Source organism: Bombus bifarius, unplaced genomic scaffold (genome assembly GCF_011952205.1).
Source record: "Bombus bifarius isolate JDL3187 unplaced genomic scaffold, Bbif_JDL3187 scf7180000008239, whole genome shotgun sequence".
Classification (NCBI taxonomy): Eukaryota; Metazoa; Arthropoda; class Insecta; order Hymenoptera; family Apidae; genus Bombus; species Bombus bifarius.
Window position 1 is genome coordinate 886,137 of NW_022884533.1, and position 13,689 is coordinate 899,825.

Here is a 13,689-nt window from a genome sequence, read left to right on the forward strand (position 1 = left end):
CGTGCATAGATCAAAATTGGACAATCTAGATCTTTGAGTATGTTAACTGAATTTGTCATTTTTATCGGACGTTATAAATATAACATTAGGAAAGAAATAAACAAGATATTTTTCATAAAATCTAATAGCTTTGTTAAAATATCGATAAAAAATTAAAAAGTAAAATGTTATAACTTTTAAAACGAATGGAAGAAACTAAAAAAATATTTTACACTATGTGAACTATGCACGAGGATACAACTTGTTGCCGATAATCTAAATTTGCACAAAAGGAAGCATCGTGTGTGCTGGACTATATAATAATATTCGAATTCGATTTTTTCAGACTTATTCTTAAAATTATTACTTCGTTTTTATATACACATATACATATACACACAGGCGGTATGTATGCACATGTAACTGTTAAACGAGATGGACTGTCTCTAAAAACGGTCGATTCGCTTTAGGAATATATCGCAAAATCATTACAAAAAATACTGAAAATGAAAGAATAAGGAAAAACAAGAAAACGATAGGATACAGTCGATTCACATTAAAAGTTAACGTAGTAATTCTCGTTTTAAAATAATAAATATAGGAAATATTTAATGATAATTATACAAAAAATATTGAATTAATTTTGCAATAATGGAAAGAATGAAACGATCACTGTGGAACTGCCATGAAATTTAACTTGCAATTCTTCGAAACTTTCATAAGATCTAAAAAATTAATCGCAAATCGCGCAACTAATTTGTTTGTTACAATGTTAAAATCGTATGTTTAATCATTTTAATAAAGCATTTCCTTTCCATTACTTGCCAATTTCACTTAGCATACGTATGAACTATTACTAATCTATCGAACATTTTGTTCTTAACGTCCTCGCTATTTTCTTTGTTCATAAATAAAGCAAAACTACGTTGCAATTCTTTTTTTGCTTTTTTTTTTCTTTACCAGCGTCAACGTACGCAGGAATCGCCGCGCAATAAAGTTGAATTGTCTTGTGAAACAAAAAACACGATTTCATTTCGAGAACCATTAATTTTTTAAATGTACGTGTAACCAAATATTTTTTCAAAAATTCCGCGGATATCGGTAAAAACAGATCTGAAAACGTATATCATAGGACTACATCGAAAAATTTAAAAAGTAAATATAGGGCCTTCGTATAAAATAGAAACGCTAATGTACAGACACGAAGTTAATTGGTGTTACAGAATCTTTACATTTCTTTCAAACCTTCTTAACGATAAGATAGCAATATATAATAATTACATTAAAATTAACGCAAAATTTAACAATAGATTAAGAACATTGTACTGTTTGATGATCTTTTCTAGAGCTTTTCCGTGCTGTTAGGTAAAAAAAGTCATAACGTATGTATTTTGATTATATATATGTATATATATATATATAGACACAATAATATGGCGAGAATATCGTGGTGAAAAATATGCTGGACACCAAAGGTTTTATGCGAGAAAAGTCTACTTACTCTTCGACGTTTTAAACGTTTTCTGCTGTCGTTATCGTCATCGTCGTCGTCGTAGTTACACCTCGTTTACGTATCACGTACAAACTTTACTAAAATAGTACAATCTAATCGAGAATATATAGAAAAATTGAAAAATATACAAGTTATAAAACACAGAACGCTATTCATCAGGTAGCGAGTGACTTACGAAGTCCAACTATGTTTTTCGTTACATTTCTGTCCAAATATTTTCTTCGCCTAGGATCATATATATCGTACCATACTCATCTTAATTTATGAAGGATACGAATTTATGTGATCTTCATTTGCCGCTTTCTCGTATCCAAGATCCTTTCTTTTCCTTTTTTAACACGTAACGCGAATAAACTTTACATTCTGCTATATGGAAATCACGTAGCATCACGGCATCTGTACAAATTATTCGTCTACTATGTAATCTTATTATTGTATCGCACACGTTCTTTGGTATCCAACAGGCTTCCCCACGCCGATTTCGAATTTGAACGAACATTAGTCGTGGTATGGGCAGTGAATGAACAAGCAAGTGCCAATATTAAATGGGCAGGCTCTCCCATTGAGGCGCCCATTCTGGAAGTCGTCAATCCACATTGGATGGTGGAGCAGCGTATCTACTTCGTGAGTCAGAATCTCCATCACAAATATACTTTCCTGAAAGTACACAGAAATTGTTCTCGTAATGTAATTTATATACATTGTTAACTTCTTGTAAGAACATCGCGCGTGTAAGGACACTATCGTAACTAAAGAAGCTAAAGAAACAAATAGATAGAGAAAAAAATATAGAAAGTAAATCACTCACCAGATACGAATCTACGCTTTACTAAACTTAATCTATATCCCGGGCCTAAAAGCTCGAACTCAACACCAGATAATGTGGTCCCTTCGCAATTAAACTGTGTGAATATGGTTCCTTGGTTTCCTGGCCCATGCGCAAGTTCCACCCGAGCTTTCAATGAGCCTACGCCGTTACCTTCGCTGTGCTGCGACAGTTCCGTGAACTTCCACAGTACCCGATTCGTGTCTTGTAACCACTGTGCCTGAGGTTTACTATTCAGTGACTTGAAACCCCCGTCTATGGGTGCAGCCACATGAAGGTTTAACAGTGGACTCGGAGAAGCCATAGCACGACTGTTATATTTATAATCAATCTGAAACACCCGTAAATTGTTTGTTTAGCAAAAGATTGCTGTAGTAATGTATCAACGATAAGTACGTACCTTAAGATCGGTATGAGTCGTTTCACACTTCCAATAGGCAACCAGCTGGAAAGGGCATGAACCTGCTCCCTCCTTGCACTTGATTTGATACTTGAGTATGTCGACGTTAAAATACGAAGCTGAAGGGTTTTGTTCAGCCTGTTTGCGTAACAACGTAGTTAAGGCACTCATATTGAATTCAAAAATTGTACTGTCGACAGTTGTCTGCGTTGCATCCCTGCACAAAATATCAATATTCGAACATTCTCGTACGAACTATTTACCACAATCTTCATCCTATCGTAACTTACATGCTGACAAGCTGATTATTAGGGAACAATTTTTCCAATCTGTTACTGTTTCGCACGCGAAACGTAAGTTTCGCAGGGCTTGGATTATTCGCTAACACGGCGACGATACCAGCAGGAAACGATAACATCATATCTCCACTGAGTTTCACCTGACACCGTGTTTCATCGGTACCTCTGAAATAAGAGTGTACTATCTCATGGAAAGCAACTGCTAAAGGTATAGTGTCTGCGAGTCCAATCGTGAGCGGAGATGGGCCCCTGGAAGAGCCAACACCAACACCAGCTGTACGAAATTCTAAGCTAGCCACGCTATCGGCTCTGGATATAGTTGCCGGTGACATTCTACCCCTTGGCGAAGGACCTTCTCCTCTTCGGGACGGAGGTCTAGGAATGATGATGGATCCTGTCGGAGTGGAGGATGCGGATTGCTTGGGAGGTAAGGCCGGAGTGATGTCTCCTACTTCCGAAAACAAATCTCCATCTGCAAACGATGAAACCTTCTACATTTCCTGTACATAGCCTAAGTTCCCATAGTACACATATAACGACATGATACTTTTGACAAGACACAGAAAGCGTCCCGATAAGCTGATAGTGCGACGACGAGACTCCCGTAAACTCACCAGGGAATCGTGGGTGAGGATGTGTAGGTGGTGCGGATTGTGGCGGCTGTGGTTGAGGCGTCGGTGACAAAGACAGTGGCGGAGGACTTTGCAATGGCGCGTACGGATGACTACCAGTCGGCGTTGAGGCGCTCGATGGTGTACTGCTAGGATTGAACAAGTTTAGGCCAAGTAAATCCGAGCTTGGCTTACCTCCTAATTGCTGTGACACTGACTGAGACCTTTTCATATGATGATCTGAATCGTTATTTGATCCTCTGCGTCCCTGTTACGTAATCGGAAGGATATCGTTGGAGAAAAAAGATCCTCTGAAAGTATTAACACCTAAGAAAGAAAAATCGAAGAGAAGTGAAGAACGTACCGTCGGTGCAGGCGATAACGATAGATTTTCCACGGTCGCCCTGAGTTCGTCCACGCTGGCGCTCATCGGTGCTCCGCCGTTGCTTAGTGGTTTTATTTCCACTCGGATCTTTCGTTCCCTCTCATCTTCGGAATCGGTATCTGAGCTAGAATAAAATCCTTTCTCATTCTCCCACGGCTCTGCTTTTGGTCTAATACAGAAACCATCCTCATCTACTTCCGGTGTCGGTGTTTCAGACTTTCTACTGTCATCCTTATCCTCCCTATTATATAGAATTAGCGCAGTTCAGTAGGATATACCCTCAAGTGTTCCAGCAGGCCCAGTGCATCATGTACACATGATAAAATCTCTTTCTTTTCTCTGTCTTTTATTTTACGTATCAGAAACTAAATTATTAATAATCGTGCGTTATTTTACGTTACAACATCATTGTGCTTTAGCGGTACTAACGTGCCAATAAAAATTGTAAAAGAAGAATAAAAAGAAAAAAAAAGAATAAAGGAGGTAGGCATAAGATCTAATACTATGATCAAGCTTTTTGTATAAAAATGCTATTTGTGCTACTGGTTATCAGGGTTTTAATATTCTCCAATGATAAATTTTTAAGCTCGATCATGGGATTGATCTCTGGTGCACTAGATCTGCTGAATGAGCATATACTGACAGGTCAGACTTTTCTTCTTTGTTGCTGCTCGTTTCCACAATATCCTTCTTCTTTTTCGCCTTCTTTTCCTTTCTTTTCTCTCTTCTGCTGCGAAGAAACCCTGTTGGTTGTGGACACACGGTATGTAGAGAACAAAGCAGCACTTAACTTTTCGTAGTAAATCTGAATACTCGATATCAAAAGTTCTCATACAATGACATGTAGTATTTCTAACTTCTAGTCATTACAATATTAAAAAACGATAAAAATTATTCTCTTCTCTATAATATATAAGAATCAAGGAAACTCGTTTATTATTATGGAAAATAAATTGTACCTTTTAATCGCAGTTAGCGTCAAACGCTACATTTAGGTGCATAAATCGAGTCTAATAATAATATATTACTCTCGAGAGAAGCAATTTTTATCAAATAATTATTTCGTTGATTAACTTAATTGATATGGCGTTACTCTTCTTAATATAGAGTAAAAGGAAATAATTATAAACTAATTGTAAGACTAATTGTAAGAAGCAGAAAGGAACTACGTTTGCGGTGTCAACGTATCTGTATCGAAAAAGATAATATCATTAATCGAGAAATTAATATAAAATCTCCGATTCAACGACAGATAGAAATCAATTTACTTTCCAAGTGTTTAAGGCATAGCGCAACGTGATTAAATATCTACAGGACAAACAAAATAATTGTCACCGGATCAACAAGTAGCAGATGCACTTTTCACGAGCTCTTTTTTGACAGCATTCTCTCTAATTATGCTGACATAAATTTCTGTTTCCACTACACTTATATTCTCTTACAACTTAATATTCGTTTTGAAACATCAACGATCTTTCAACAGAAAAACATATCAGCACATTCTAAAATCGACAAAATAGTTTTAATTGCTGCATTAAGTCATTAAAAATAATAGATAGGAGATACAGATAATAGCAAAAAAGTATAGCACGTTACATTAGCAGAGGTATAAGAAAACCCATACACCATCACCATCAAATCATATACAGATCTGCAGAAGTCCAATTTCTTCTTTTAAATTGTTTTTCTAACAATAATGACATATGTACTTCCTACAGTGTTAATGATAGGATATTCTTTTCTCGATTTTTCTCAGAACAGTTAACCATATATAAGAGATTACGCAATTTCATCTCGTGTTTGTATATCTCTTGTATACTTCTCTACGAATCGGTAGGGCATACGATACACATGTTCTGCAAGCAAAGATGTTAACTATCGACATGCGAAATTACGAGTAGAGTGACGATAATTCGAAAATGAGATACGATAACTTCATATAATAATTTTGAACCTTGTACATATTGATTAATCGTATTAACTTTAGCATTACGAACATTCAATGAAATAAAGAAAAAAAAAAAAGAAGTACAAGAGGGGAAAGAGATATCGTGATACAAAAGGAACATTTACAATAACTACATTGGACAATGATGCGACTAATGAATATAAAAAGGGTTGCTTGCAGAATCACATTACGCTATATCATAAAAGATATCTGCACTTGGAAAATAAATACGAATTACAAGTGAGCCATGCAGTAACAGACTCATAAGAGGCTCACCTGAGGCCCCGTCAGTAGCCAACCCCACATTCGTATTTCAACTTTATCCAAATCCAACTCCCTTTATTTAATTAATTCTATGAGGACATGTGTTTGTTATAGAGGCAACAGAGAAAGTTTCAAAAATTAATTTACAATTGACCCGTTCAAGAATCAGCCTCGAGATGTTAGGTACTGAAGGTTTTTTTTTAAAAGGAAATGGGAGATATCTATGAATCAATGTGTATGACATGAAATTTGCTACCATTTTATTAATACACCATAGATAGTTTCAATTTCAGAAACTTTCCAAAATGCACAATTCTTCTTAACTCTAACTTCTATGTTAAATTAACAATGTCTTTTTTATCAAGGAAGAGTGAGCATAAAATATAAATAAAAATTTCACAATGAGCCGTGTTGATAGAAGAACCCCTTGATATAAGTTTACATAAAAGATTGTTAGAAAAACAATTTATGTAAGTAACACTTTATGAAAAAAAAAAACAAAAAAACAAAATATTAAGTTGCCTGATTAGATTACCATGTAATTCTAGAACTAAAGCCTATTGTCTAAGCAAGCTTGTTTCAGTGTTAGTCAAACAAGAACAAAAAATATTTCTTCCCTTTATTGTGTGAGATGTATCTACAAATATAAGACCATTTATGTTGACTGAAGAAATATTTTAAATGTGCTTTCAAAGCTAAGAATAAATTAATGTTAGATATGTATCCTTCTAATTATCTGTGAATTAGCAGTATATCACCAGTTATTATCTTACAATATGTCTCTATGCACGTAACATTAATTTAGTGTGCTTGAACAATGTTAGTATACGTACACTGCTGATCTAAAAGAGTGCAGAGTGGAGGAACCATAATACACGTTACCACTGTAAGTCACCAGATATTTTATTTAACCACATATCCTGTATGACAATAGAATTATATTGGAAGAGCTATGGTAATAAAACTGTTACCAAATACCATAGATAGAGAACAACCAATAGAGCAAGATAAAGATAAAGGTGTGTGAAAGGAGTGCTTCGTTAAAATTGGTCACTTAAAATTCTATACAAATATATCTCTCCGTTAATTTCAACTGAACACAATCACTTATTTATGTTATATTTTAATTATATTTCATATAATTTTTAGTTATATTCAGTTATATTTTAATTATACGATGGATCTTGATATTTTCATTATAATTAATTACATCTAAATAGTGCTTAAAAAAATCAATCAAATATTCATAAAAAAGAACAATTAGGTATAATTAGTAACAATGCAAACATTTAGAATACAACAGCAAAATTTGAAAAGATTTGTAAATTTTAATGAATATCGATATTTTCTTAAATAATTTTTAATAAAGTTTTGAAAAAATGTTATAGAAAGCTGCAGAAATTTACTAATGATAAACCCTCACCTTAAATGCTTTGATCTAACTACCAAAGAAAGCAACATTTTCATACAGATCTCTTGTATGTGTATGTGTAAAACAGTACCTATACTGTGGTGTGTAAAATAGTACCAATAGTCTAGTAATTACATTAAAATGCGAGTAATGGATATGGCAAGGGTATAGGTAATGACAATGTAAGCAGTTACATTTAGATCCTCTGAGAGGGTTCCTGGAGATGCTGGGAGGTGGAACAGCAGGAGGCAGGTTGTTCCCCTGAGGAGTTGCAGGTGCCGAACCAGACCCTGCTTGCTTCTGTTTGTCTGAAACAACACTCATTGCTTATATCTTTCAATGATCTGTGACTCCAATGGCCCTTTTTTCTTCATCTTGCTATTTTCATACTTATATCTATTAAAATTTAATTACACTATGCACTTTCAGTGGCATCAATAGCACTCCAGAGGGATATTAGTTTAAGTGATATCATTTTATCATCAGATTTGTATTAAAAAAAACCTGATAATCTTGTAATAAAAACTGTAAGTATATAAAGTGTTGATTACATTTTAATTATAAGTTATTTTTAATTAATAATTAATTTAATTATTAATTAGATTTAATTATAATTAGTAAATTCATTCACTTATAAATTCAATATTTATGCTAAAGAAAAAGAAAAAAAAATACATTTATAAACCCCCTGGAATACATGATAACTTGCAATGTCATCCTCCACCTATTGTTAGATTATAACGCGCAAGCATTGTAACACAACCACATAAGCATAAGTCAATAAAGTTGTTTCGCATATGCCTAGATTAATTAAATTTGTGATTCAGTGCTAAAAAATAAATTGGTCAAGTGTATGTATGTGAATAAAATAATAAAATAGTATTGATGTGATAAATAAAAAACTGCAAAACACATCTACCAAGACATAATGTGTGACTGGAAAAATCAATTTCACGTATTTTTAAATAGCTTAAATTTTAACAATTTTATTAGTCATAAAATTTGTTATAATTGATATTGATTATGTTAAAGTATGATACTTTATAATAATAACCAAAAGTTACATTACATCAAGGTAGATAAAAACTATTGCAATTAAAATAGAATGAGGTTTTGTACATTCTATTCAACTTTAAGAACCTACCCTGGGAGTTGGACATGAACAGGTTGAGTAGCGAGGTAGTACGCCGGGAAGCCTTGGTGGCTTGTGCATGTGACAATTCTCTGTCTCTTTCATTCAGATTTTCATTTGTTTTTTCTTGTACCGTCCCCTTTTCCTCATCCACCTGACAACCCTCCCCTTTTAATCCCCGATCGTTTTTTGAACTGTGAATGTTACCAGCAACGCCTGTTTCTCCATTAGCTCCTTTTGATGTTTCCTTAGGTGTTTCAACATTGCTTTCCAACTGAGAATGACTGGTCATTTCTCCTAAACCTGTTATGATCTCTTCATATTCGAATGTACCTGATTTATGAGAAAATGATTTATGTACTAAATACTAAACTCTGTCCATATATTACAAAGATTTTTACCTGGTTTCTCAAAACCTGTATATTTGCTTTGTACAAATTGCTCTAATAATTTGTCCACTGTCATGTCTGAACATTGCCGTTTAAAATCAATATGAACTTGACCAACTTGTTCATGATTTGACTGCAAAACATCAGCATAGATGTTTAAAAATTCCTTCATATGCTTTAAGTGTGTTTCCTCTACATATTGGAATCGCTTAATAAGGAAAGAATAGATTCATTAGTATTATGCCAATTTTCATAGAAAATTTCATTTAAGAGTGATAAGTTAGAAAAGTACCCTGCATGTTTGAGTCATTTTGGTTTGAAAATCATTTCTTATGCCCATATATTTATCAACCAGAGTTTTGTAATCGTCCTGTGCTTTTTTAAACTTAATTTCTGCTTTTTCTAATTCTTTTTGGCTGGCATTGTCTTTCCGCAATTTTTCTAATTCAAGACCCTTTTGCATACGCATATCTTTTGCCTTATGTAATGTCACAGTAATATTCTGTATACTTTGCACAACTTCCAAGGTAGATGACTCTTCCTCTTTTACCTACATATTATTTGTTTTGTTTACATATATGTTTTTTTATAATATAAATATAACCAAGCATCAAAATCAACTACAAAGTAATATGTTAATTAATTAGCTATTTCAAATAATTGCTTATCAGTGTTATTTGATAAACATTATCTTTATATCTTTACAAACACTACTGTCTGAGAGAACCTAGTGACCTGACTGTGGGCGGATACTGATAGGGTACAAAATATACAAAATGATTCATACTTCAATATGATAAATAGTTACAATAAGTGCAACAAATAAAAAAAACATGTTGCAACATAAAAGAAGCTTTAATTGTTAATATAAAACAATGAAATTTATTGTAAATATCTTTTCTATGTATTACTAGAATAATCCATACTATATTACTTACTAAATATGCTTAGCAATTTTAACACATTCTATATAAACAATTATTTGCAGAAAATATCTAAAACTTTGACTTATCTCTATATAAGAAAATTAAGAAGAGAAAGTTACATACAGCCTTGTGTTTCTTATGTAATTCATCTGTATATTTTGATACATCTTTTATTAGTTCAGTCACTCTTTGGGCCATTTGCAAGTGCAAACCAGCAAGTTTTTCTGCTGCTCCTCTTAAGGCAGCCCAAACAGGTGCAAATGTTCCTTGTGTACTACTGCTACTGCCAGCTTGTTTAGCTAGCTTACTCAGAACCTTATAATTATTTTCTTCTATGGTCGATCGTTCTTTCAGAAACTCAGCCAACTCCTTGCTTGCAACTGCACCATGCTTCATGTTATGATATAACACGTCATATCCATTATTCTTTTCGCCCTTGAATTACAGAAAAATATTCTTTTTGTCTAAATACTTTCTATCACATTTACAGTGCATTCACAATGTATTATTGTATATATCAATACACTTTCATTTCTTACTTCTAATACATATTAATAAATGCTTGAGAACTATTTACTGATATGTTACTAGGATCAGAATTTTTTTATTAATAGAAAATATATTTCATTTGCAATTAAAGTATCATGCCTAAAAGACATATACTAAAGCTATACTTAAGACCACTTAGCCACTTAACACTTGAACCCTGATCATGCTGTAAACTCACACAGAGTAGAACACTTGAGTAACGTCGCTACAATAAGCTGTCATTACATATTATTACTCTTATCATCCTATTGTACATATTACTTGTCACTCATGACATATGGCATAAATTTTTATTGCAAATTTTATTAGTACAGAATAACAAAATTTACAAAATTTTGTTTTAGTTAAATTAATAGACTATAACTCTTTTTCTATAGATTCTGTAATATTTTTCAATAGAATATAAGCGAAGGAAGCAAGATCAATAAAAATCCCTTTTATTTTATAAATTCTTAAATACTATAATAAAACATTAGCTTCATAAAAAATAAATGAATCATTATAGCCTTTTTTATAAAATTTGATATTTGAGTCATCATAATTATATCCTACATATAATAATCTTCAATAGATAAAATTTTAAGGGAAATGAAAGGAAGTGGTAGCTATCTTATCTGTACCATGCTTCTGTCAGGAAAACAATGTCAAATCCTCCAAAAAATTTATAAAACTAAAGCCCTTAACACAAAATTATAAGAAACATTTGACTCTTTATGTCGCTAAAATTTGTTAAAGCATAGAAAAAATGCAAAATTTCCAATAATTCTTGTCTACAAAGGGAAATTTTCATTTAGTAGAGATCTGTGTTGCAATCATCTTAAAAGAAAAATATACAAAATTTATATCGAAATATGTAAAACTATACAATAGGAAAATATAATTAATAATACAAGTTATGACAAAAGATCTTGGAACTTTTAAACAAACCTAACAATTTCACTTTCTTCTGCACTTAAACTATAAACATGCATAGAAAACGTAATACATATGTCAACGTGCGATCATTTTTCCATAGGTCATGGAGATGATAGGAAAACGAGATGACAAGGAGGTGAAATGAATAACCTTGTATTCGCGGAAAAGTATAAAGACAAACGTGCCGCGTAAAGGAGAAAAGGAGAAGAACGAGGATGATTATAGTACGGTGGAAGAAAGACAGAAAAGGAGATTTCATTAGGTGAAACACGATAATATTTAGACGAAAACAAAAAATGTTACAGTAGCGTGACGTAGGGACAGTCACGAGAGTAGTTTGTTAAGAGTTCTTACGCAGGATAAGACAAAAAGGGAAAGGAAGAGGGTTTCTCTCCGTACCTAACCTAAATCTAACGAGGATGACATTCTGGGATAACAAGCGAAAAGACACTCACCCAAAAGTAGTCGGCGAAATCCACAGTCATGTTGGAACCGCGATCAGACCATCATAATTTATCTTCTGATATATCAGGCCGAACTGCACCGTTAATAACGAATCATTGATACACACATATGCACACACTGAGGACTACACGATGCAATATCCGAACCGTACAACAGATACGACGAGACGTAACTCAATTTACGACAAACTAACGTAACGTTTCGTGCTCGAACGTTTCGAGCAGAACGAGCGCGCTCGACCGCGGAGACACAGGTCAACTTATTTCAACTATCTCCGTTGCACGTTACTCGTCTCCCTTCCTCTCCTTTTGATAAATACCGTACAGCGTCATCTTACAAACCACAGGCAAAGCTAGTAACTAAAACCAAAACAGTTGATAAAAGTACTTTCTTCCTCCGCATTTAGCACTGTGTATTATTGTTAAAAAAATCACAATTTACAATCAGTGTTGATACATAATTGTACAATGATCGTATTCCGATTGAAATTTCGTATTTTTTGCTTTCTTTCAAGTATTACAAAACAATTACTTTTAACAGAGATTTTATTTTTGGCTTTCATGTAATATAAATTAAAAATAATTATCACTATGAGCTGAATTATAAACATTTCGAGAGTTTCCGATACAATTCTCAAAATAAAAAGTGAACGCAAGAAATCATATTTTCTTTTAGGCCGCTACTAACGAATTCAGAGTTAATTGTTTATTGCCAACAGTGGAACCAGAAATTAATTAACGCTTATCATAAAACAAATACTATACATATGTAAGTATGTACATATTTCTTTCATCCTTGTTTAAAACCATTCGTATCACGTAGTTAAGTGATTTACCACTTTCGAACAGCGGCGCTACTAAATGTCCAGGGCCGAGTATTTTTTTGGTATCTAACAAACATCCCCCACATTTTTTTTTAGATTTTATTATTTTCAAAAGGCGCCTAAACATCGAACACTCGCGATTGCGTGAAATAAGCACGACATCAAATTCAATGATTGGTTAGAGTGTAATGAATAAAAAAAAGGCATTGAAGATAACAGGTTGTAGGTGAATTTTGAAAATTCGAAAGGGGCGGTTGTTACGATGTAAGGTCGGAAGACGGGAGGCGTGGCCTCGAATAATCAGCTCAGGGTAGTCCAGTGTCCTTGCGCATATCCAGTAGCTATACGTACACATGTACTATCGCTCACGTGTGCATCCTATATACTGAGAAGAGAGAAGTTTCGAGCATTATCAATCACTTTCGTCGGTGGACCGAACGGTGGATCTGTTCTCGACGGTCGTCGGCAGGTAAAACGACCCAATTTCCGTGGACTCGAAGATTACGGCGATGCCCGCGAACAAGGGAAACCTGTCGACGCCTCATAAAGAAAAGCCCGGAAACGGCTTGACCACGGGTGCCTCCAAAAAGAAGAAACGCTGCACCGTTAAGCATAAAAGACATTGCAAGCAATATCTGGTGAGTGAGCGAAACGAAACGTTAATTCCTTGCGAAATGAACGGCCATATTGCGATCGAGTCGGGAGCGACACGAGCGTCTTCGATGTGAAATATTTCGTACCTACGCTAAATCTCGATACTAATACGATCGAACCCTTACAAGTATTAAAGTTAATTTCGATGTTCGATTACATTTCTTTTTACTATATTTTGTTTATCTCTACGAACGAAATAT

General features: G+C 33.9%; 2 protein-coding genes across 26 annotated transcripts in view; one reads left to right on the forward strand and one right to left on the reverse strand.

Annotated features, from left to right (window-relative positions):
* Positions 1–794: 794 nt before the first annotated feature.
* On the reverse strand, positions 795–12,292 carry LOC117211593 (F-BAR domain only protein 2). Of its 9 annotated transcripts, XM_033455646.1 has the most exons (14): positions 12,003–12,292; positions 10,207–10,518; positions 9,450–9,707; positions 9,170–9,365; positions 8,781–9,101; positions 7,831–7,944; positions 4,657–4,756; positions 3,993–4,254; positions 3,847–3,896; positions 3,632–3,774; positions 3,009–3,489; positions 2,719–2,935; positions 2,301–2,649; positions 795–2,149 (listed from the first exon to the last, which is right to left on the reverse strand). In XM_033455646.1, the coding sequence occupies exons 1-14, from the start codon at positions 12,030–12,032 to the stop codon at positions 2,079–2,081; spliced, it is 2,904 nt and encodes a 967-aa protein (XP_033311537.1). In that variant the 5' UTR covers positions 12,033–12,292; the 3' UTR covers positions 795–2,078. The 9 variants fall into 9 exon arrangements, with proteins under 9 accessions (XP_033311537.1, XP_033311535.1, XP_033311540.1 ...); XM_033455644.1 differs by having other exon boundaries at positions 3,632–3,896; positions 4,666–4,756; XM_033455649.1 differs by lacking the exon at positions 3,632–3,774 and having other exon boundaries at positions 3,824–3,896.
* A 764-nt stretch (positions 12,293–13,056) lies between these two features.
* The window catches only part of LOC117211590 (proteoglycan 4), a 44,812-nt gene continuing 44,179 nt past the window's right edge, over positions 13,057–13,689 (forward strand). For 2 of the 17 annotated variants that reach the window (XM_033455623.1, XM_033455636.1), the window contains exon 1: positions 13,100–13,473. In XM_033455623.1, coding sequence (XP_033311514.1) covers positions 13,345–13,473 — 129 coding nt within the window. In that variant the 5' untranslated portion in view covers positions 13,100–13,344. Of the gene's footprint in view, positions 13,474–13,689 lie in introns of all 17 variants that reach the window. The other 15 variants (XM_033455624.1, XM_033455622.1, XM_033455635.1 and 12 more) reach the window with 15 other exon arrangements.

Coding starts and splice junctions, on each gene's coding strand:
- LOC117211593 (XM_033455643.1), bottom strand. CDS start 12,032: ATGACTGTGGATTTCGCCGACTACTTTTGG. Junction 4,255..4,656: donor AAAGAAGAAAAGTCTGACCT/GTCAGTATATGC, acceptor TCTATATAATAG/GGAGGATAAGGATGACAGTA. Junction 2,650..2,718: donor CGACTCATACCGATCTTAAG/GTACGTACTTAT, acceptor CGGGTGTTTCAG/ATTGATTATAAATATAACAG.